Here is a 25,414-nt window from a genome sequence, read left to right on the forward strand (position 1 = left end):
GGTGAATTCTGAAGGGTCAGTCACTTCTCCATGGAAATGTTATTGCTTTGCCTAGAATGTTCACACAGTGTTCCAAAAAGAAAAATGATCTGACGAAGGCTTTTTGCCGAAACGTAATTTAAAGATAAAAAAAAAAAAGCTTTTGGACATCTGAGTGTGCCGTGCATTTTTTTTCACTTTTAAATTGCTATTCCTCCTGTGGACCTGTTGATGGACCCAAAGATATTTCTGCTTGATATATTCCCTTATGATCACTGCTTTTCTGCTGCATCTTCTTCTGATGACTGCAAGAAAAATGATCACGATCTACTGGCTGAAACCTGAAACACCAACTGCTGAACAGTGGAGATCAAAAATCAGACAAGTTTATACAATGGAACTGTTAACGGCTCAACTACAGCTCAAGGTGCCAACTTCTGAAAAGAAATGGAGCCCAGTTATTTACTTTTTCAAATAAGATACATATGCCCTAATATGCCTTATTTTTTTATTGCAATTTTTTTTTTTTTTTTTTTTTTTTTAATCTCTTTTCTTCTTCTAGAGGGGGGAAGGGGGAGAAAAAAAAGTGAATATATAAATTGTGTGAAGGCCCGGTCTCAGGACACTGTTGATGTGAATTGATTTGTGGCAATAAAAGTAAAAAAAATAAAATAAAATTGCTATTCCTGGAATTTGCGCATCTACAAGAATGTTTTTGCATGTTTTCTGTTTGATTTGAAGACATTAAACACATCTATCTTGCATTTATTCATTATGGATGTTTCTATTGCTCAAAAATACAATCATTCTCTCAGTGAATAGGGTTGATTCTCCGCAGATCTGACCTGTAATGTAGCCTGTAGTTGTCTCCCTTGACATATATGGGTTTTGGAATATTCCTGACAAAGCAATAACTTCTCAACGAAGCAGGTGACAGACCCTCCACCAGAAAAGTAGCACAGTACACCTTTAAACATAGTTTTGGATGCAACACTTATGTTTTAGAGTTGAAAGTGCACACTGTAACTTTTCTGGTAGATGATCCAACACCTGCTTGTCTCCACGGTGATGTTATTACGGTACTTTGCTGCTTTCCCTGTAATGTTCCAATGTCTGGCATTAAACTTACTGAATTACACTGGAAAAAACAATATCTAACTAAATTAAAATGACTCAAATTAAGAACATTTTGCTTTATTTGAGTCGATTCAACTTGACAAGTAAAATTATCTACCAATGGAACAAATGTGTTTTTCTTAATTCAAGCAAAATTCAAGTGCAAAAAGTTGTTGTTTTTCTTTCTTTTTAAGTGTAGCAAGATGTATTTTCATATTTTAAGTACAAAAAGTCTTGTTCCACTGGCAGATCATTTTACTTGTCATGTGAAATTTACCCATATCATGATAAAACTTTCTAATTCAAGTCAACTTACCTTGGCTAGATTTAGGTTGTTTTTTTTTGCAGTGTATAGGTGTATTTATTGCTCAAAAACATGCATTATTAGTGTAAGCAGGCTTGCCTCTCCACAGATCTGACCTGTCTGCCTCCTGACGCCTGATATCTCTACAAACTTTTGTATCATTGACAGAATTCAGGTTTTCTTTTGCTCTGGATCAAACTTGGACGACTGAGGGATTACACAGATACTTGATATATACTTTTAATGCCATACTGTGGATTATTCTAGGCAGAACAATGATATCTCCATGGAGACAAGCAGAAAAGTTACATAGTGCACTTTAGACAGTTTTTACAGACTGTGACCTCTGATGACCTCTCACCAAAATGAATGAATCCTTTTAGTCTCTGGCAAAAATATAATCCCAGTGTCATTTATTAAAACAGAATCAACATCATTTATTTAATTTATTTTACAGTTTCTAATTCTACAAAGTGTTTTTTCAATCCGCACTCCAAGATGTTAACTGTATTATACTAAAATGATCAGACATTACTGGAGTCAGATGTCTCTCTGATCCTGCATGTGAATAAGATTTAACTTTTGTAACTCAATGATAAACGTAGAAAACTTTGTAATAACTCGCTGCTGAGACTGTGAGTAAAATCATTTGAACAAAGTACAGGTTTTGAGATGTACGTTGTTTTATCAAATATTATGTTTTAGTTTTGTTGTGTGTAGGGAGTAAGTGGTCATTTTGATTCAGTCTGTATTATTTTTTTGTAGTAGTAGGAGTAGTAGGAGGAGTAGTAATAATAGTACTAGTAGTAGTAGTAGTAGGAGTAGTAGGAGGAGTAGTAATAATAGTACTAGTAGTAGTAGTAGTAGTAGTAGGAGTAGGAGTAGGAGTAGTAATAATAGTAGTAATAGTAGTAGGAGGAATAATAATAATAGTAGTGGTAGGAGTAGGAGGAGTAGTAGAAGTAGGAGAAGTAGTAGGAGTAGGAGTAGTAGTAGTTGTAGTAGTTGTAGTAATAGTAGTAGCAATATTTTATTTTAATAATTTAAATTGAATGTAGTCTGGTTAAAAGTTTTTCTAGTCTGACTATTGTGGGCAGGTTTAGTTTCTGTGATTGACAATTGCATAAATTTGTGTATTTGGTTTATTTTATGGTTTTTGGTTAAAGGCGCACTGTGTAACTTTTCTTATACGGACGGTTCTATCACTTGCTTGTCTCTACGGAGATGCTGTTACTTTGCACGGAATGTTCCACATTATGGCTTTAGACCTTTAACCTTGAAAAAAAAAATGTATCAGCCTTGCACCTAGATGTTTTTATTTATAAAAAATGCTTTGATAAACAATCTTCTTTCTTACTGTGAGCATGAGGGTGTGCAAAAATATTGAAATATCGATATATTGTATTGTTTAATGTGATGATACAGTATCGATATCATGAGCTGCTGTATCGATACATCGCCGAGTCTTTTTGATATATTTTACTAAATTACTTTGTTACAGTGCCACAGTTTTGTTGCTTGTTCAGTGGAAGGAAACTCATTTATGCAACACATTTGACATTTTCACAGTTTTGACTGAATGGGCTTTTTTCAAATTCTCTTTGTACAAAAAGTGGTTTAACAAAGACTTTTAGTATCACAGCCATGATTTAACCTTTATTTTTTATTGAACTGTATCGAATCGCTTTGAAATATATTGTATTGAATCGAAAGTGCCCTGTATCGATATGTATCGTATCGTGGCCCATGTATCGATGTGTGTATCGTATCAGCAACTTCTTAACGATACCCAGCCCTAGTGAGCAGGCTCTTTTATCCACAGATCTGACCTGTAACTTAACCTGCTGGCGTCTCCTCCTGTAGATAAGCTTAATGTATTCTGTGGACTATTATGAGCAAGGCAATAAACTGAGACAGAGACTCCAGAAAAGTTACACAATATTGCATCTTTACAGTGTTCTCTATTGTGCCTGTATATGTTTACCTTTTACATTTGACCCTTTCTTTATTGCAAACTCCTGAAGCATTATAGTTCATATCCGAGTTAAAGCCCCACAAATCCTCTGTAAATTGTTGCTTTTGAAGACAAGAGGGCGACTGGTATGTCAGTTTCTGTAGTGAGTTTCTTTTTTATCAAAGTCTAGACAGATACAAACACAGCCTGGCCCCATATTGTTCCATCTTATCTGAGTGAAGCGACAGCCTCCAGCGTCCGAGCGTCCGAGCGTATTGTACAAAATGAGATATGACAGTTAGTGTAAGTGTAACAAAACACGAGTCACTTTCTTGTGCGTTCAAAGTGAAATTTAATCCAGGAAGATGAGCTCTGAAGTCTGGATCTGTCTGTCTACAACATAAGACCTCCAGCTGTGATCCAACCTGCATCAGCCTATTCTGTCCATTTTAAACTCTTATATTTTGTCTAATTCAAACTTTAGAGCTTAAAGGGCCCATTTTATGCTATTTTCTTATCTATGGTATAATGTTTCCTCATCACAAACACCTGGAGGTGTGTTTTGTTTCCAACACGTCAAGAGTCAGTTTTTTGTAATACAGAACCTTTAAAAAGAGCTTTAATGATTAGTCCATCCATCCATTTTCTTCCACTTATCCGGGGCCGGGTCGCGGGGGCAGCAGTCTAAACAGGGACTCCCAGACTTCCTCCAGCTCCTCCAGGGGGGTTCTCGAGGTGTTCTCAGGACAGCCGAGAGACATAGTCCCTCCAGCATGTCCTGGGTCTTCCCCGGGGCCTCCTCCCGTTGGGACATGCCCAGAACACCTCTCGAGGGAGGCGTCCAAGAGGCTTCTGGAACAGATGCCCGAGCCACCTCAACTCCGAGCTCCTCCCTGAGCTACTCACCCTAACTCTAAGGGAGCTCCCAGCCACTCTGCACAGGAAATTCATTTCGAGCGCTTGTCTCCATGATCTTGTTCTTTCGTATTTACCCAAAGCTCATGACCATAGGTGAGGGGTAGAACGTAGATTGAGCAGTAAATCGACAGCTTTGCATCACTGCCGATGCTGCACACTCTATCATTATATATTTCTATCTCTCTATCTCTGTCTCTATCTCTTTATCTATTGATCTATCTATCAGTAGATAGCCACTGCTATCTATAAGCCATCTATATATATATATATATCTATATCTTTATCTATATCTGTCTATCTCTCTCTCTATATGTGTATGATACCCCCAGACCTTGTTACAGATCAGATCTATGGAGAGACAACTCCACCAGTACCTGAATAAATGTAAGATAGACAAGTTCAGTGCAATACTGTGGAACATTTCAGGCAAAGCATCGCTATGGAGACCAGACCCACACCTCCACACCTTCTGCACCAGAAAAGTCACACCTTTTACATATACTGAGAAATACCTCTTCACCTTTTGCAGTACAAACACTTAACGTAACGCCCCTGTTTTCCTGTGAGGTAATTGTAGCTTTAGCTCAAAGGTGGTACAGTTAAATATGTGTGCATGCGTGTGCATGTGTGTGCTTGTGTGTGCTTGTGTGTGCATGTGTGTGCTTGTGTGTATCTTGTTGCATGCTTTTAGTGTGTTAAAGTTCATATTCATGTCCCACCGGTTTCTCCACAGAATTTAGTTAAACATCGACAGACACACCCCTCTCTTTTCTCTCTTCTCTTCTCTCTCTTCTCTTCTGTTTATGAGCTCAAACTGCAGGTACACAGCCAGGACCTACAAGAGCACAATGTAAATATACTCAGGACTGTAATCTGTAATCAAATGATCTCAAGATTCTGGCAAATTTAACTAGTTGAGTTGAGTTGTACTTTTTTTATTGCAGTTTACTCTGATACTGATTCTATTTCACTTTGTCTCCAATTAAGGGGAATGTTTTTCTGGTGGAGGGTCTGTCAAATGCTTTTCTCCATAGAGATGTTATTACTTTGTCTGGAATGTTTCACAGTGTGGCATTAAACCTTTCTATCTTCATGGAGACCAAACCAGACAAAGTTACAGGTCAGATCTGTGGAGAGGCGACCCCGCTCACAGTCAGATTGCCTGCTTTTCGAGGTATTTTTAAGCAATAAAACCACCTGTAATTGAATAAATGTAAAGTAGAGCTGTTTAATGTCACAACTTTCCAGGCAGAGCAATGACGAATACCGGCTCGAGCGTCCCCCTGGCTTGAAAGTCCCAGCTCGAGCGTCCCATTCTCTCAGCGTTCTTGCCTGCCTTGAGTCGACCGCGTCACACACTGTGATGTATCGAGTTAGAAAATCAGCTTCTATATCATAATAAAATGAAACGTGAATGTAGCGAGACCAAATGTCGGGCCTTATTTATGTTATTTTATCGATCTTCCTGAAGCGACACACATTTTTTCAGTCTGTAATACAGTGATGTCCAAACTTTTTTCATCAAAGGCCACATATTTAAACACAGACAAAGCAGAGGTCAATACAGTGAATAACTGAAATGTGTACATATTTATCACCTTAGAATGAGCTATCAGTCTTTATTCACGCCAAGATCTTTAAAACCACACACTAATTATTAAATATTAGCTTTATCAAGGTAGATTTTCAAAAAACTTGCAGTAAAAAGTAAATTTTTAATTGATGCAAGGCCATAGTTTGGACATGCCTGATGAAAAATGAATATAATCCTCATTTACTCACAGAAGTTTACTATGAAATCGTATTTTAAATCATTTTTTCTTGTTCCCCATGTCATAGAGCATCTGTAACTATTGATTTGGGAAAGAAATATAAATTATTTCCTTACCTGCTTGAACATAATCGACTCATGTCACGTGTCATGTCATGCAACAAGGGATAAAAGCAGCGAGCTCATCCTCCATAAATCAGAACACTTGCTTATGCTCAACATGAACAGATGTGTTAAGATATACTGTAGCTTGCATGTGTAACTAATACAATACATATAATGAAAAAAATGCTGTTGTTTTCTTATTTACATGTATATAGATTAACAAATTTTGTTTCATTCTAGCTGATTTCTGCAGTGATATGTCCATAGAAACAAGCAGGTGACGGACCCCCAAATGCACCTTTAAACTTATAAAATCTCACAGCAGTTTCATTTTGACCTCAAGAGCTGCTTATAATAAAACTGTACTGGAGCAAGACTATTAAAAAATGACGTTTAACACAGAAACCTTTCTATTTCACTTTTGATATTTTTGGTTTTGTTCATAATTCTGTCATCCTGTCCATTTTTCAAGATCATGTTTGACCTTAAATTTGATTATTCTGTGCACTCTTGGTGAATCTTATTTGCATGTGGTTTGGTTGAATTTGAATGTTACAGACTGATATTAAAGCTGCGGGTCAGTCTTCGGTCATTGTGGTTTTGGCTGTTGTCTTTTGGTGGCGTGCGATTGGTCGGCTGTGGTCAGGAGGAAGCGAAAGCAGACGGGCCAGACTTTCTATGAATAGTTTTGAATATGGTACAGACAGTAGTGAAACCAGACCTCGTGTTTTTACTGACAGAGGATTGGTTTTATATAGCTCCATTAAAAAGACCGGTTGTCAGCTCGGCCTGTGACGATCATTTCTACACTACCGGTAAAAAGTTTTAAAACACCACACTTTTTCCTTTTTTTTTTTAACTATTTACTGTTGACCAAAATGTATTCTAAACTTTTGATTCATGAAAGTGTCCACCTTTGGCAGATATAACAGCTGAACACAGTCGTGACTCGATGTTTTGTCTGACAATGAAAAGCACAGTCTATACTTAACCATATTAAAAATATTATTGATAGAGGAGGAGACACGTGAAATCCTGTTTTAGTCCTGTTTTAGTCCTGGTTCAGACCTGGTTTTAGACCTGGTCTAGATCTAGTTTAGACCTGGTTTAGATCTAGTTTAGACCTGGTTTTAGACCTGGTTTAGACCTGGTTTAGACCTGGTTTTGACCTGGTTTAGATCTAGTTTAGATCTAGTTTAGACCTGGTTTTAGTCCTGGTTTAGTCCTGGTTCAGACCTGGTTTTAGACCTGGTCTAGACCTAGTTTAGTCCTGGTTTAGATCTAGTTTAGACCTGGTTTAGATCTAGTTTAGATCTGGTTTAAGACCTGGTTTAGACCTGGTTTAGATCTAGTTTAGACCTGGTTTTAGACCTGATTTTAGACCTGGTTTTAGACCTGGTTTAGACCTGGTTTAGACCTGGTTTAGACCTAGTTTAGACCTGTTTTAGTTTCCGGAATTATGAGTGGAATTAATGGAAAAAAAAAAAAAAAAAGGATATAGCCAAACAGGAAAACAAGGAAAATACCGCCATGTAATCGATTTATTTCAACAAAGTAACTGTAATCCAATTACCACTCACTGAAACAGTAACTGTAAGTGAATACAGTTACTCATAATTTGTACTCTGATTATGTAACGCCGGTACATGTAATCTGTTACTCCCCAACACTGCTCTTTTTACAACAGAAATCAAATATTCTTCAGAAAGTTCTTCCCAACTCTGTTGCAGAAGTTTCCATAAATGTGTGGCACTTGTAGGTTGCTTCACTCTTCTGTCCAGTTCATCCCAAACCAGCTCGATGGGGTTTAAGTCTGGACACTGTGCTGGACACTCCATGTTTTCAAGCTTTACCATCTTGTTCTTTTTTTCTGAGGTAGTTTTGGCAGAGCTTGGACTTGTGTTTTGTTGTATTTAGTTTTGTTTTTTTTTTAACCTCTGGCTGTTCAGTTCTTACCTTTGTACCATTTCAAGCTCTTCATTGGACTTGCACAACTTTAATTGCAATAAATAACTGGAAAAATTAGGGTGTATATCAACACTATTTTGGGGGCGGTCAGTATTTATGGTGGTACTTTTTCTTTGCGCTACTGGGAGACTTTTTTGTTATTTTTTGTCTATACACTAAGATTTATTACTCTATTTTCTGTTCTCTGTTATAATGTTGTTTCCTGGAGTTTTGTTTAGTTTCATTTTTAACAAACAAACTCTGCACATTTATTATACAAAACACACTCTGTTCCACCTTGTGATGTCATGTGGTAATACAAGAAGTGCTCCACTGTGTTTTTAAACTCCATACACCTTCACTAGAATCATTTGGGTAATTTCAGCCCTGGAATTGCCAATTTCTATATTTAACAAAAGGTAAAAGGAGCTGTTAACTTGAAAACTGCCACTTCATGACATCACAAGGTGGAACAGAGCATTTTGAGCGTTGGCGATGTAGACAGTAGGGGTCTAACGATATCCAAGTCTCATGGTACGATATTGTGACGGCATGAACCTCTCAGTACGATATTTATTGCAGTATTTTGTGAAAGCTCACGATATGTTGGGGAGGCTCACGATTAGGGATGTAACAATATCCAAATCTCTCTGTACGATATTTTCACAATATACATCTCACGATACGATATTTATTGCGATATTTTGTGGAGCCTAACAAAACTGTTAATATGCTACTTTTTCCTCTTAAAATGCCTTGACAAAACTTAATCCAAAGAACTAAGACTTAAAAGTGCTTAGAGCTGTTATTTCTTCTTGTAGTCTGCACTGAAATGGAGCAAAGGATCATGGTCTATGTAGTTCCCTGACTGTTTTTTTTTTTAGCTATTGCTGCACCATAACTCTTAAGTTAAGCAAATAGACTTGTAATTGGATATATTGTGATGGTCCACGATATTATTGTGAGAACTCTGACGATATTTTGGTTATTGTTACATCCCCAGTAGACAGACTAATAATAAAGTGTTACTCAAACATGTGTGAATGAAACAAAACACAACTCCAGGTCTGTTTTTGATGAGAAAACAACATTATATCACGGTTTAAAGCTCACAAGAGTCGAGTTTGCATAATATAGGCCATTTTAAGCTGTAAAACGTTGAATTAATCACTTCTATTCAGCTTCTATTACAGATGCAAACTCACTACTGAAGCGTTTCATTCTGCTATTTTTTGATTACAGCTCATTGTTTTTATGGTTTAAATCTGCTCTTGGGTTATTCTGACAGAAATTAGGTTGATTCCAGCGATTCCAGCTCCCACAGACGAATGCTGCCGTTGTGTCCTTGGGCAAGACACTTAACCGACCTCACCCCCATTGTCTGTGTGCACTGGAGTATGAGTGTGTGTGTGTGAATGGGTGAGTGGATCCTTGATGTAATGCGTGTTGAGTCTTGAAGGTGAAAAAGCGCTGTATAAAAATGCGACATTTACCATATTATCGTAAATAGTTTGTATTTACATCAGGAATATATCACCCTTCAGACTGTGTTATTGTGACAAACCACTGTCCACTGCATGTTTTTATTTTTTTATTTAAGCATGACTCAGTAAAACCTACTGGGATATGACTGGACAGGAAGTGGTGATGTTAACAGCGAACTTACCAGGCGCCGTTGTGCACAGAGCATGAAAATATGAAGCTCTGATTGTCCGATAATCAGGGCGTTTGCATGGTAGTTACGGCTTTACCAAAAAAAGCTTTACCAAAACCCAAATCTGGTCCCTGAGAGCACTTATAAACTCATTACTGTGAATAATTAAGATACTCGGAATGCATTTGTTAAGTGAAATAACGTTTTTCAGACTGTAAAATTCAGGTTCACCTATCACAATAACACATTTTGAAGTCGCATGAACGCAAAAGCAGATTTAAACCACAAAAAACTGATCTAAATCTGTAATATTGTTAAAAAATAAGTAAATAGATGTTCTTAATTCAACCTCTTATGGCTTAAATCTTATCATATAGTCAAAAAATTACCAAAATGTGCACACTATAAGCACTGACACTCAAAAAATATAGTAATTATCACGACAGGCCAAGAGTATTTAATGTTGGAGGTGTGCATGGTGTGATATAAGACTAAACTATGTCAAAACAGTCACCAACTCTTCTCTGTATGTTGGTAATGTACAGTGAAACTTGACCTTTTCCTCTCTGCTCTCCTCCTCTCCTTCAGTGCGTCTGTCCGATCCTGTCTTCTCTCTCTTTTATCACGTCGCTGTTTTTGTGCCGCAGATCACGTAAAAGTCAAATCCCTCCTTTCATTAAAAACATGTGACCTGCTTCTGTTTAACGCCGGAAAACCTCCGCTTCCCGGTTCACTTAATCCCACACCGTCTGAGGGAGGCAATATGAGATGTGTTTTTATGATTTGAAAAAGAATGGGCTGTTTTCTTAAAGGTGCACTATGTAACATTTATGACAGGTTCCTGCTCATCTCCATGGATATGTTTATTTAAGTATACTGTGTTTTTCAGACTTTAAGTTGCTCTGGAGTATAAATCGCACCAGCCAAAACATGCGTAATGAAGAAGAAAAAAACATATATAAGTTACACTTTTTGAGGGAATTTTATTTTATAAAATCAGAGACCAGGAACCGACATTTAATCTTGAAAGGAAACTCATAGTAAAAACAATAGAACAGGGAACAACAGACTGTTAACGTCACATATGAACAGTTCTTCAGATAAATATAACATAAACAACAGAACAAGTTTAACAAACTCTCCATCTCACTCCAAATCACTAAATCCTTTCACTTCTTCATCCTCTGTGTCACTTCTGAGCAACTTCATGACCTCCGGAGGTAAACAGAGCGCCGCTTCCTCTTCTGTGTCGCTGCTGTCAGACTCAGCATCAGTTCCAGTTAGAATTATTCCGGTCTTTCTGAATCCCGACAGGATGGTTTCGGTGTGACTGAAGTTCAGGTTTTGTCCATCCATCCAGTGACTTCCAGGAAAGTTGCATGATGCACCCTCCTGATGTCACAAGTTTCTTGCTCACTCCACACTTTCTTTCTGCTGCTCGATTACTGTTTTCGGCTGCATATTTCGCTGTTTGCAGCCTGTAATCTGCAGAATCTGATTATGTTTTTGTGGGCATTTGTGTTCAGTTCCATGTGTCGCATAAACGAGTTCCAGTCCTTCCACTGAACAAATAAAAAAACTGTAGCTGTAACTAAGTAATTGAGTGAAATATACCAAAAATATATCGAAACAGCAGCCCACGATATCGATAATGTATCATCACATTAAATGATATGATATATTGATATTTCAATATTTTTGCACAGCCCTAGTTAGCACACTAGTTGTGCAAAAGTAAAACTCCACTGTAGCTTCTGAAAACTTCTAAAAAATTCTACTTAATTTAGACGTGTTTTGATGTTGTTTGTCAATGTTAAGTTTATTTTGACACAGTAACACTTGGAAATTAATGTAAATGAACTTACTGTGCAAAAATTATATAATATCACATTAATATAGCCATAGTTATTGAATATTAGGGCTGAGGATCATTAAGAAGTTGCCGATACGATACATAGGTCATGATAAGATACGTCTTTCGATACAGTGCACTGTATGATTCGATACGATATATTTCAAATCAATTTGATACGGCTGGTGATATATCGATACAGCAGCCCATGCTATTGATACTGTATCAGCACATTAAACAATACAATATATTGATTTATTTCAATATTTTAGCACAGCTCTATTGAATATTGCATCTTTTTCTCAGACTGTACAGGCTTAAACAGTTGTGGTCTCTGGATAAACGTACAGTAGGTGTTGGTCATGGTACAGTAAAGCCGGTGTGCCAATGTGGGTTAAAGACACTCTATCTGTCTCTGTACACTGAGGCGTAATTAGGCTAATAGTGATACAAGCAGGAAGTCTGTACACTGGAGTTCAACCTGATAATGCAGGAGAGGCCCGGGCTCTTTGTAAGACTTGCCATTTCACATGTTTTGCTGAGTGGAAAAAAGTCTGCGACATATTTTAAGAAAAGCAATAGTCGCTCTTCAGTATTTATTAAATGTAACTCAGATTTATTCATCTGTCTATCTTTCTATCTTAGCAAAATTATTTTATTGAAGCCATTTCCAAAAACTGACACAAACATTCATTCATGGGTCATTTAAATTAAGGTCTATTAACGTAAAATACCAAATAATAGCCGGGGCGTTTATTTGTCTTTAACGTTGTCCATTTTGTGTTTTTGTTGTTCCAGTTGAGCCCAGCGGGGGGCGCTAGCTGCAGCCATGTTGCATCAGACTGAGGGCTCCAGCACCCTGCAGCTGGTGGCCAGTGACATGACGGGCATCATGGAGAGACTGGACACACGGGACCTCGACCTGGGAGATGGAGATTACGACTCCACAGACGCAGGTGAGAAATACAACAGAACAAAATATAAAACTTTTCTGGTGCTTGTTTCTTTTCGCCTGGCTGGTTCCCTGAGGATGTTACTACTATGCCCAGAATATTTTCTTCAGTGCAGTCTATTTAAGAACTTGGAAAAACCATTGAAGTTGCTTAACAAGTCCAGACTTACCCTGAAATCCTGAAATGAATCTAGCTCCATCTCCAGTTTAAGCCTCAACTCGTTCGTTGTAGAGAGGATGCTGGCTGTGGAGTGCAGAGCCTGGTTAATATTCCCAGGGAATGAAGTTGCCTCACCTCTTCCCAATGCGCGGTAGTAGATGTGGAACTTAAGTTCTGCTGTGCTGTGTGTAAAGCTGTAATGGAGACAGACGTGATGAAGCACACAATCAGAACCCACTGAAAACCAGTTCATCCTCATACTTTAAAAAATGAAGAAATAAAAAAAATATCTAATCAACCAAAGATTTCACAACCCCACTGCAGTACCTCCGTGATCCCCCTATGGGTCACGCCGCCCTGTTGAAGACCTCTGCTTTAAAGGTTGTATAGAGGATTTTCCAAGGAACGAGAAATCCAACGACTGTTTGTCCTTTTTCAAATGTTGCGCATGCGTGAAACCACCCCCCCTCCCCTACAGCTCCCTACGTAGAAACGCCTTCTCCCGCCTCCTCTTTACGCCAGAAACAGGTTTGTTTACAGCCGGTGAGCTGCACATGACTTGTAAACAACTAACTACAGTGTTGGTTAGGCAAGGCGGAGAAGTGAGGAGCGGGGGAGCGGGTGTGCGGACATTTCGTTCGCGGACGAGAAGTGAGGAGCAGGGAGAAGAGCGGAGCAGGGAGAGAGGAGAGAGAGAGGGGAGAGGAGAGGGGAGCGGTGCGCGGAGATTCCGTGCCCGGAGAAGTGAGGAGAAGGGGGAAGAGCGGAACGGGCAGCGGGGACAGGAGTAGGAAAGGGGAGCAGAGAAGGTTGCGCGGAGATTCAGTGCGAATGAACTAGCTACAACACACAGCAGAAAGCGGACTCTTTCTTTGCCTTGAAAATTACGTTTTCAGACATAGGATATCGCTTTCGTGTCCTGAAAAACGTTTGACTAGCTCTTGGAAATAAAGTACGTTTTCATAATAAGCAGAAGTTTCCTGTCCAGGAGTAATTTGGCGACCAGTGCGTCAGTCTTTAGACCCTGCGTCTGCTTCAGTCGCGCCATCGCTGGAATGAATCTACAAGAATCACCTTAGTTTGGCTTCGCTGCTTTTCCCCTTGTCTTCTTCTTTCAGTGACCTCAAAAACGGACTTTCTTTTGCGGCTAACTGCTCCTGGATTCTTGTCGCCATTGCAACAAACTTTGTGCTAACTGCGAGGAAGATATAGGTCAAAAAAAGCCGCTAAGAACTGTTGCGTTGGTGGAGTAAACAGCGTCTGTGCGTCTTGCGTCTGTGGACTGCGTGACAGGCGTACGTAAACCACGTACCGGCGGCGCAGGCAAGTCAGTTACGCTAGAAACGTAGGGAGATTGATTGACAGCCTGTCAGCTACAGATAACGAGGCAGTGTCGTTATCTATTGGCAAATGTTTAGCCCCACCACGTCCAGAGTGGATGAATTTTTATTCTCTTTTTTTTGGTCATCATAATTACAAGGCTACTGCACCTCTATAATGCTATCATTGACAACTTGAAACAAAAAAAAACAAAAAAAAAAATCCCCATACAACCTTTAAGTTAAATGTTGTGTTTCCTTGTGTGTAGCGGAGCACCTCCCGTTCACTGCGGTGTATCACACTGTGGGCTTTAAGGAGCCAGAGGCCAAAGTATTTCTGACTCCGCCCATCACCGCCAAGATCCTGGACGTGGAGAGATTCACCTCGGCTCAAGATCGTTTCAATGTGACCACACAGAGGAGCGTCAGTAAGGTACAGGACTACTACTGCTACTACTACTACTCCTACTACTCCTGCTACTGCTATTAAGCTAAGCAGGGTCTGGCCTGTTTAATACTTGAAAGGGAGACCGCTGGGAATACCAGGTGCCATATTGGCAGCCTCACTTTTGTCAGTCTGTTCCAGGGCAGCTGTGGCTACAGTAGTAGCTGACGACCGCAGAGAGTGAAGTGAATGAAAAATGCAAAGCGTTTTGGGCACAATATAAATCCAGTGCATTATTATTTTAACACCAGAACCACTGCCTTTATTACTGTAATGGTGCTATTACTTATGTCCTGGGCAGTCTGCCTCGTTAGTCTCTCTCAGACCACTATATTTGATTATATCTGATTATCTGATTATATGAGTCATGACACTTCCACAGTTTGACTCTTGCTAGACTCGTCCCAGACCTTCTGTATGACTCTTGTTCTTTCTGTTGTTCAGTCGATGCCGGCCGTTTACAAGATCGAGCTGAAACATGGAGAGTTCACCTGGACCATCAAAAAGAAAGAGAAGCACTTTATGGACCTGCACCGAGAGCTGCGCACCTACAAGACCTTCATGAGGATCCCACTGCCCCGGAGGTGGGCTTCAGACTCAGACTGACTGTAACAGAGCTAACAGTCTGGTCAGCCAGGACTAAAACCAAGACGATACCAGGACTAAACCAGGACAGGAGCTTTAGAGGGTTGATGACATTTAGAATACATTTTTGGGATAATCAATTTGTTTCAATATTATTAATTGCCAAGATCTCACTTTAAAATGTGTTAGCGACAAAACAAGAGTATGTTTTTTGCTATTTTCAGTCACACAGTGAGAACTCCCACGACTCGAAATGAGGTGAGACGGATGCCTGAGCTGCCCCGGGGCGGAGAGGAGCTGGAGAGAGAGGGGCAGGTCTCCAGCCGAAGGGTAAAAACTGAACACAACAAAACACAAACAAAGATGAGCAAACTCAAACCACTCTGAAAATATTAACACAGTAGTCATTCTAATATTTAGCATTTTCAAAGACAACTGGAGCATTACCAACCACAGAATAGAATTAAATGTGTCTGTTTTGCATGTATTCATTTTTTATAGTTCAAAAACACCTTAAAAACCTTGCCTATCCACAGATTTGACCTGTAAATTTCTCTGGTTTGTCTGCAGAGAGATCTATGAATTTAATGCCACACTGTGAAAAGCTGAACACAACAGCAAACCAAACACGACCAAACATGACCAATATCAAACCACTCCAGTAAAATAATAGCACAGACAGTAATTATTCTAATATTTTACCTTTTCAGAAACAACTGGAGGATTACTTGAACAACCTGCTGAAGATGTCCATGTACAGAAACTACCACGCCACCGTAAGAACCGTCCTAAATATATATTATCAACTATTATATTATTTTTGACATTTGTTATCTCAAATTAGATGAAGGTGGATCACATTTTTCTAATTCTCATTCTTTCTTTCTAATTTCTAATTCTGTTGGCCTTTAGTTGGTTGACCAAAATTAGTATGAACCAATTATTTAGTTTAGATTATATTTTGGTGATAAATAGATAGATAGATAGATAGATAGATACTGAACAACTATTTTGTAATGTTCCTACTTTAAAAAAAATTAAGTGGACACCGAGTATTTAACTTCAAAGCCCCAAACAAATGGAACAACTTGCCTTCCTCCGATCAATTACATCAATCAATCCACCAGTTTAAGGTGTCAGTCTCCAGACACTTACACACAGATGTGGGGACTTGCAATTCGTGACTTGGACTCGAGTCAGACTTGAGTCACTATTTTCAAGACTTGAGACTTGACTTGATAAAATGGATTAAGACTTAAATTGCGATGCCAGACTGAACCAGGACTGAAACGGCTATAAACCAGGTCTAAACCAGTCTCAGTTCTAGTCTCAGTCACGGTCTCAGTCCCGATCCTGGTCCTGGTCTGGTCCCGGTCTCAGTCCTAAACCTGGACTGAACCAGGACTGAACCAGGAGTGTTGGGACTGGCCCAGGCATGCACCCGCGTAGACTGTCAGGTGATCAGGAAACCGGGATCAGACTGGAAACAGACTGGGACTGAAACCAGGACTGAGACCTGGTTTAGTCCTGGTTCAGTTTTGGTTTAGAGCTGGTTTAGACCTGTTCAGTCCTGTTTTAGTCCTGGTTTAGTTCTGGTTCAGTCCGTATGCGGCGCAAAAGTCCGACGTCGCGAAAACGAGAAACGCCGTTATCCGTTTTTTCCATTATTGACATAAACACAAAATCGAAAACTGAAAAAATTAATCGTTATCTGTTTTTCATTTTGGTTTTTTGAGACAAATAATGAAGAAAACAAACATCTTCTTTTTTTTGTTTTGTTTTATATTGAAAAACAAAATGCACGAATGATACAGGGATTCGTAATGATTCACACAAAGATTTTGTCAAGACATTTAAAAAGGAAAAATGAACGTTTCTACAACTCTTACATAATCTATAAATACTCATATATAAATATACTGTGACTTTTTAAGCACAATTTAGTTTAAAAATCATGTAAATTGCAAAAATCTAAGTTGTATTTGGTGCTTTGATTTAAAGACTTTAAATGACTTGAAGCTCAAAGCAGACGACTTGGACTTGACTTGGATTTATGGGCCAGTGACTCGAGACTCGACTTGGACTTGCCTGTATTTGACTTGGGACTTGACTCGGACTTGAGGTCAAAGACTTGAGACTTACTTGAGACTTTCAAAATGATGACTTAGTCCCACTTCTGCTTTCACACATCCTGCTCCTGTTTTCCATAAAAGTCCCTTTTTGGTTTATGTACTTTCTGTTGTACGTAGAGCTGCTTTTACTGCATTACAGCAAAAAGCAACACATTACAGTAATTCGTTACTACTTCTGTGTAAATAGTTGCTTTTGTTTTGTTTACTAGGACCTTAAATGTGTCTGTGTTTTTTCAGATGGAGTTCATTGAAGTGAGTCAGCTCTCGTTCATCCACGACCTCGGACCCAAAGGCCTGTAAGAAAACTGTAACATTTAATTACAAATATAACACAGATACTTGGATTAATGGTGTTTTCTGGTTTAGTGAAGGCATGGTGCTCAAGAGGTCTGGAGGACACAGGATCCCAGGACTGAACTGCTGCGGACGGAGTAAAATGTGCTACCGCTGGTCCAAACGGTCAGTGTCTGTCTAAAATGTCACAATGAAGACCAAACCAGGACAGGAGAGCAGTGTCACTTATCCACAGATCTGACCTGTAACTTGGCCCAGTAGTGCTACCTGCTTGACTCCACGGACATAAATGTTTAATGCGACACTACGGGACATTTCAGACACGAGCTGACGAACTTCCATGAGAAAAGTCACGCAGCGTGCCTTTAATTCTGTGTGTGTTTATTGTGTTTCAGGTGGCTGGTGGTGAAAGACTCATTCCTTCTGTACATGAAGCCGGACTCTGGGGCCATCTCGTTCGTGATGCTCGTGGACAAAGAGTTCAACATCAAAATGGACTCAAAAGACACGGAGACCAGACACGGGATCCGGGTGGACAGCCTCTCCAGGTCTGAGCTCTTTATTCCTCTGGACTTTCTCTTCAGGAGGGCTGGGTCATTACTAGGGATGCAACGATATGGTTTTCCCACGATTCGATACGTATCTCGATTCACGGGACGTTTTAAGACACACACACACAAAAAAATCTCATGTCATTTTTTTCTGCTGATGACTATAATATAATAACACTATGATGTTAATGAAACGTTACATACAATATTTTACAGTACAACTTCTGCACAGTTGTAGTTTATATGTAAAGTGTTTTAGTTCATTTGGTTCAATGATTTACATCTCAGCATTTTTATTCTGTGAAAATAAGAACAGAGCTTTCTCAGGCTATTTTATAATTTATAATACAATATAGAGTGGTAGGGGAGCTACAATATGAGATTCTTCCTTCTTTGATGATGGTTTGATGATTTCTTTTCCTCCTGAGTCTCACTGTGTCTGCGCTGCTCTGCCTCCTCCAGAAGACTTAGACACACTGAGTTCTCCCATCCTCTTTCTGAAAACTCATACTGTTTTATATTACAGAAATGTCTCAACAGACAGTTTTATGACTAAAACTAATGAGTAGAAGATGGCATATATAGCAAGGGCATGTTATTAAAGCCGATGTAAAGCCATAAGAGATTCTGAAATATTTAAAAGTGACTATCTTTTTCATTTCTGGGTCCATCAACGTAAAATAAAAAGTGACTGAATGATAAAACCCACCTCTGTAAGTCCCTGTAAGGTAAGCTGTAAGGACACTGCCATAACTGTTACCCTTTCAGACCAAAATAAATGCACCCATGGAGGGACACTGAACATGAGTATCGAGTATCGTGACACCAGTATCCAACGATTCTTCATTATATAGAATATCGTTACATCTCTAGTCATTACATTTTACTGGTGATATGTAGTGATTTTGGCTGCAAACTAAATCGCAAATCGAATGAAAAACACAATTTGAGAAAATGTTATTGTAAAAAGCCTTAATCAGATCAGTACTGTGGTCCAAAGCAACAAAAAGAAATGATCTGATGAAGTTTGTTTTTTTTTTGCTGAAACATTATCTAAAAATAAAAATAAGTTTTGGACGTCAGCCATCTGCTCCTTGCATTTGCACCTCAATTAGATTTTGTTCTCCCTTTTCTGTCTCATTCAAATCACAAAGACTTTTTTTAAAGATAAAACACCGTGCACTGACTGTAAACAAGAAAATATACTGTTATTAAAACCAAACTGCTACCCCTGTCAAACTCAAATTCACACAGGGCCAAAATTAAAAACTGGTTTTAAGTCGTGGGCCAAACTAAATATTTATTGAAAAATTTCAACAACATCTGCATGTTTTCTTTCGAGATATGTAATGTTAAATCTTTTCTTATTAAAATAAATGTTTAATAATAGTTTTGCTTAAACATTGAATCCAGAACAAGCATAATATAAAATAATAACACAATTTTAAATAAATAATGTCTCTATAGTCTATCTGTAGCCAGTGGGCAGCTCTAATACAGATTTGATACGATCTCCCTGGCAAAATATAATTATATCACGGGCCAAATTTGGACCCCAGGCCTGAGTTTGACATGTCTGCTGTAGATTTTAGACTGCCACTCACTACAGGAGAATTTGCCTGATTTTTGCTGCGATTTGCTTCTTCTCGAGCAGGGAGGCATGACCTGACTTCTGTCAGTGTGACTCTGAGCTGCTCTGTCAGATCATAAACACTAAACATCAGCAACGCTACAGTAACAGCTGATAAAACAGAGCATCAGGGGCACAGAGAAGGAAACAAACTCAGGAAACAGCAAAAATAACGAGAAGACTTTATAGTCAGTCCAGCATTTCATCCGCATTACATTACCAATGACATCCAGTCCACAAAACCACACTATTAATCCAATTTGTGACATTCTTTGAAAGTAAAAAGGTGAGAGTAGTTCCTCACGTGTGTCTGTTTACATCCACACAGAGCACGGATCGAGGTGAAGCTGCAGATTAACGATACTGACTCTACTTCCTGTGCACTTTATCACCAATCTTTTATGCTTTAAAAATCATGTATCTGAAGTTTTGCACCACATTTCACAAATAATAATGACACAGATTTGACTTATATCTAAACTAGAAGTGCAGTGCTCTGGTTTTTCGAACACGTAAGAGTCTCAAAGCGAGTCGTTTATATCCTGTGGTCCGCAGACAGATCCCGCTGCAGTCTTTGTGATCGTAGATTTTAAGTCTCATCAGATTCTCCTCGTGTCTGTGGTGTGCGCTTTTTGTTACACGTTTAAAAATCATTTAAGACCGAAAAATCCTGTAGTATGTGACAGCCTTTAGTTTAGGAGCTCAGTTTTTGCCCAAATTTTAATGCTCAGAATCATATTTTTATGCATAAATCACAAAATTGCAATACTTTTAGTTAACCTACTTTCTCAAATAATCCACAAACTTCACAGATTACAGCTTTGTATATGTAAATTCAATAAAATAGCTAATGTAAAGTATATCTAGGTTGTATAAAGGATCAGGTAAAGTAAGAAGATACAGTGCACAGATGAAATGGGGATTTGATATGACATGGGGGTTATCTGTTACATACGGGAGAGTTTGTTTTTTTTTACAGTGGAGCATGTATAAATGTATTATAAAGCCTCTCGTGTCAATTATATCTCATGTTTTATTCTACATAGTGATGAAAGAGTTGACCATACAGAGAAAAAACACAACCCTGAGGAAGATTCACAGATCGAAATGTCACTTTATTACATTTTTTTGTCTCTTTTTCTATGTCTGTGTAACATGTGGAAAACCGTAGAACTCTAGATCTTGGGAATAATGTCCGACTACTTCTTAATTTTCCCGTCTGTGTTGTGTTCTCTGTTGCAGGAGCCTGGTGCTGAAGTGCAACAGTTACCGTCACGCTCGCTGGTGGGGTCAGTCCATCGAAGGATTCGTCAAAAAACACGGAGCTGCTTTTCTCACAGATCACAGGTTCGGATCGTTCGCCAGAGAAGAGGAGCACATCCCAGCCAAATGGTGACTATTTTACAACATTTTACCTTTTTTTGTTACTGGTTCTTCGGTTAATTTGTGTACAGTAAACGTAAAAATCACCATAATTAATGCTTCCGTGGTGTTTAAAGGTTCACAAGGTAACTTTTCTGCAACCAGCTTGGAGATATTATTGGTTTTATTTGGTATTTACTGTGTTTTTATTCAATTACTGGTGTTTTATTGCAAAATATAAATCAAATACGTAGAAAAACATGCGTTGTTATTGTGAGTAGGTCCACAGATCTGAGCTTTAAAGACGTGCTGGCCCCACCTTAAACTGTCTGTGAAACATTCCAGCCAAAGCTAAAACATCTCAGTGTGGTCATTGCCAGAATCTCCAGCTAAAATTTACATAATGCTTCATAAATTGAGTTGGAGTTTTAAAATTGTTTAGTTGTATTCATTGTTGTTTCATGCACCCCCGAAATGAACGACACGACTCACGTTTATTTTAGCTTTGGGCAACAAATTTTGGATTTTGGTTCAGTTTTTTAACAAGCCTTTTTTTGTTTTCTGCCTCTTTACAACAATAACAACTCAATGTGCTTTTCCCATGAGCCCTTGAGTCTCATGTTCTTAAAGTTTAGTTCATTTAGAGACAGAGAGACTGCACAATCTACATTAACCTTAAGAGGAGAGAGGCTTTGTACCAGGTTGTAGCACCAGTGCTAATTTCCATCTGAAGTCCCTGGGCAGGTTCATTGATTGACTATTTTAATTGACTTTTATCAGCTGTTCTTCCTGGAGACCTGTGTAGCATGTTTTGGGTTGATGTGTCCAGAAGAAACCCATCCAGACACAGGGAGAAACATACAAATTCCACACCCGGGAACTGAACCTGGAAACTTCTTGTTGTGAGGCATGAGTTGGTAACAGTAACAGTAAAGTAAAGACCATGTTATTACATAGAAACAATGAAACGATAAAATAAACAAATATATTATCATTAAAGTATGTAGTTATATCAAATGAAAATGTTTTTTAGCTATTTAAATTAAATATGAATGTAGTCTTATGAAGTTTATAAATATTGCATTTTAATGTTCAGGACATTACAAATTCAATACCAACTACTTTCATTAAACATTACATTTTATTGAAATGTATTTAGTTAGTCATTTACTCATTTTCTTCCTGAAGCTAGTCATTTGTTTGAGTTTGGGCTGCTGACACCTCTTGTTTGTACTCGGACCAGAACAGTTCCAGCAGTTTCTGTGCTCGCTGTGACATGTTTTGCATTTAAATGGTCTCGCTGAGAGTTGAGGTGCTTCTGTGATATGCAAACTCTTCTCTTCACAGTTCACAAAAAACGCTGCCTTTGTCATGTCTTCCATCGGGTAGTTTTTTTGAATAGAAATTTACCGTCCAGCACCAGCAGACCCAGAGCGCTTTCATGCTCTATTGGAAGTGTGTGCGTCAGTATAATTGGTGTAACGCGACATGGTGCAGTGACAAATGTTCCACGTTGTTTGGAAAACTGCGATAAAATGCGTTAATATTTTTAATGCATTATTTTCTTCGTAATTAATTAATCGTAATTAACGTGTTAATGTCCCACCCCTAGTATTTAGAAAATGGATGAAATAAAATGATCATGAGGTAGCGGGGCAGTAATCTCTCATGTTTTTCACCTTTCTGAGTCCTTTAAAAGCTGATAAACAGTAGTAATTGTAGTAATTGTCCCCTGTCCCCTGTGTCTGAGTCTGGGGCAGTACCTTTGTGTCTCGCTGGAGTAATTTGACGCAAACTGAGTGAAAGTGAAGCCGCTCTGCTCCTCACCTGCTCCGAAACCTGACCCCGGGCCCACAGACGCTGGGGGTGTCCGACTGTGAATCTACAATGGACCGGCCGCATGTACGCTACTGTACGTGTGGGCCATCGCTGCAGACTCATTATGTAACCTGGGTTATACTTAAAGGGGCACTGTGTAACTTTTCCGGTGGAGAGTCTTCCATCTGCTTTGTCTGGAATGTCCCGATGTGGCATTAAACGTGTCCATCTTGCGTTTACTTAATAACTTGGGTTTTTATTGACTTCCAAAACTTGCATTCTTACTGTGAGTGGGCTCGCCGCTCCATAGATTTGACATGTAACTTGGCCCCGCGGTGTCACCAGCTGTTTTTGTAGAGATAAATAAATACATTATGATAGTTTTACATTCGTTAAGTGGCAGTTTGTGGGAAAAAAACGTGAAAGAAAATGACACAAATACAGGAAGTAAAACTCAGACCCATTTGATGTTCATTTTTAATATCTTGTTGAATAAATGTATTATTATTTCCAATATTTTCAATGGCATATTTATCCATACATAAAGTATTATTATCTTGTCTGTGCAGGTACGTGAACGGTAAAACGTACATGGAGGATGTTGCAGACGCCATGGAGGAGGCCAAAGAGGAGATCTTCATCACAGACTGGTGGTGAGTTTATATTTGTGACTATAGAATTCTAGAGGGGACTTAAAAAGTAGAAGCTGCTCATGTGGGGGCCATCTTTTGATAGTAGTCACAGTTAATAAACAAACAAATGTGTGAAAGAAATGACTGATGCAATTGTTAAATACAGCAAAAAGGAAAAAAAAGTTAAATTGATAAAATAGAATGTATTTAAACATTACAGTTTCTGATGCAAGTACTTGGAACCAAAACCAAGATCTAAATGGTCTTGGTTAAATATAGGACCATATCTACGTGTTTTGTTTCAATTCAGTATCAGCTACTTTCTGCCAGGTTAAACGGCAGAGGTTGGGACTTGCAAGTCGTCACTGTTTTTAGGACTTGAGACTTGACTTGCTAAAACTGAGACGTGGGACTCGACTTGGACTTGAAGGTCAGTGACTTGAGAAGACTTGAGAAGCACTTTTAAAAAGGAAAAATTAACTAAATTAATTTGTACAACTCTTATATACTCTATAAATAAAATTCATATAAATTGCAAAAATCTACTTTAGTTTAAAGACCTGAAATGACTTGTAGCTCAAAGCAGACGACTTGACTTGGACTTGACTTGGACTTATGGGCCTGTGACTCGAGACTCGACTTGGAATTGCCTGTATTGACTGACTTGACTCGGACTTGAGGTCAAAGATTTGAGACTTATTTGAAACTTGCAAAACTACGACTTGGTCCCACCTCCGTTAAGCTGTAGAAAATGGATTAAATTAAATTTCTCTGATCTGGCCATGATTTTAAAACTTATATCAGGTTATTCATCTTGTTTTCAGATTTATTATCTACTTACTAGTTCTGAGACTGCTGATATATAAAAGAATATGGCTAAAGTAAGGGCAGTTTTCATATTAATTCAAGTTTTTCTCCTTGGCTTTTAACTCAGGGTTGAGGGCTGACTGCGATATTTACCTGTCGCTGTATTTGTCACTGTTTGTTATGTGTCCTATATAACCCCCGGGTCGCGGGCCGGTACCGTGGGTCGTTTGGTACCGGGCCGCGAAAGCCTAAACCCCCCCTCCTACGCCACGCAGACCGTGCTTCCTCTTGTGCGCCACGTGAACTCCTCCCGTGTTTCCCACACCTCTAAACCAGAACTAAAACCAGGACTAAGCCAGAACAAAGCCAGAACTAAAACCAGGACTAAACCAGAACTAAAACCAGAACTTAAAGCCAGAACTAAAACCAAACTAAAAAAATCCATTTCATAAACCAGTCTAAACCAGTTCATAAACCAGCTCTTAAACCAGGACTAAACCAGGTCTAAACCATCTCCTCCCATATGCTGTGTGGGCTGTACCTGCTTCGATACGCCACTGGTCCTTGAAAATATTGTCCTGAAAAGAGCCCCAACCCCCTTCCCGGTCCGTGAAATACTATAAATACTGTCGGGCATAAAACCGGTTCGTGGCCCAAAAAAGTTTGGGGACCGCTGCTATATAATACAGTACAGCACTTTGGTCGACTCTATGTTTGCATAAGAAGACCCTATACAGTCCCAACATGGCCGCCGGGGCTGGATGTCAGATACTGTTTATATTACCGTATGTATATCACTCTAGATGTCTCTGTGAGTGAGTGTAGGCTGCGGCGAGTTCAAGGGGAGTTTTCTGGTCAAATGGATCAGTTACAGACTTAGGCTCAAACTACTGTTACACCAGGGCAGACTATAGGCGTACTACGAGAGGCAGGGTGTCCACCGAGATACTCCACCGAGAGATTAAAGACACTATTAGAATCAGCGACAAGACGAGCAGGAGTCACTGGGTTTATACCAGTAACGGGAGCAGTCTATTGTATCTTGATCAGCAGTTTGGGCACGTTTACGATCAGATCTGGAGGTGTCGGTGCCTCATTTGCATGCTGGTGATGTGTCCTTGGGCAAT

At 39.0% G+C, this 25,414-nt stretch overlaps 1 protein-coding gene across 3 annotated transcripts in view; it reads left to right on the top strand.

Moving 5' to 3' along the window:
* pld1b (phospholipase D1b) overlaps positions 1-25,414 on the top strand; it is a 100,265-nt gene that overhangs the window by 40,742 nt on the left and 34,109 nt on the right. For all 3 annotated transcript variants that reach the window (XM_055150927.1, XM_020922780.2, XM_020922781.2), the window contains exons 2-11: positions 12,399-12,556; positions 14,301-14,464; positions 14,921-15,060; positions 15,286-15,391; positions 15,772-15,837; positions 17,431-17,489; positions 17,560-17,652; positions 17,883-18,035; positions 20,911-21,060; positions 23,418-23,501. In XM_055150927.1, coding sequence (XP_055006902.1) covers positions 12,430-12,556; positions 14,301-14,464; positions 14,921-15,060; positions 15,286-15,391; positions 15,772-15,837; positions 17,431-17,489; positions 17,560-17,652; positions 17,883-18,035; positions 20,911-21,060; positions 23,418-23,501 — 1,142 coding nt within the window. In that variant the 5' untranslated portion in view covers positions 12,399-12,429. The remainder of the gene's footprint in view (positions 1-12,398; positions 12,557-14,300; positions 14,465-14,920; positions 15,061-15,285; positions 15,392-15,771; positions 15,838-17,430; positions 17,490-17,559; positions 17,653-17,882; positions 18,036-20,910; positions 21,061-23,417; positions 23,502-25,414) is intronic.

This window comes from Boleophthalmus pectinirostris, unplaced genomic scaffold (genome assembly GCF_026225935.1).
Source record: "Boleophthalmus pectinirostris isolate CB_2022bp ecotype Guang Dong unplaced genomic scaffold, ASM2622593v1 HiC_scaffold_15, whole genome shotgun sequence".
In the NCBI taxonomy this organism is placed as follows: Eukaryota; Metazoa; Chordata; class Actinopteri; order Gobiiformes; family Gobiidae; genus Boleophthalmus; species Boleophthalmus pectinirostris.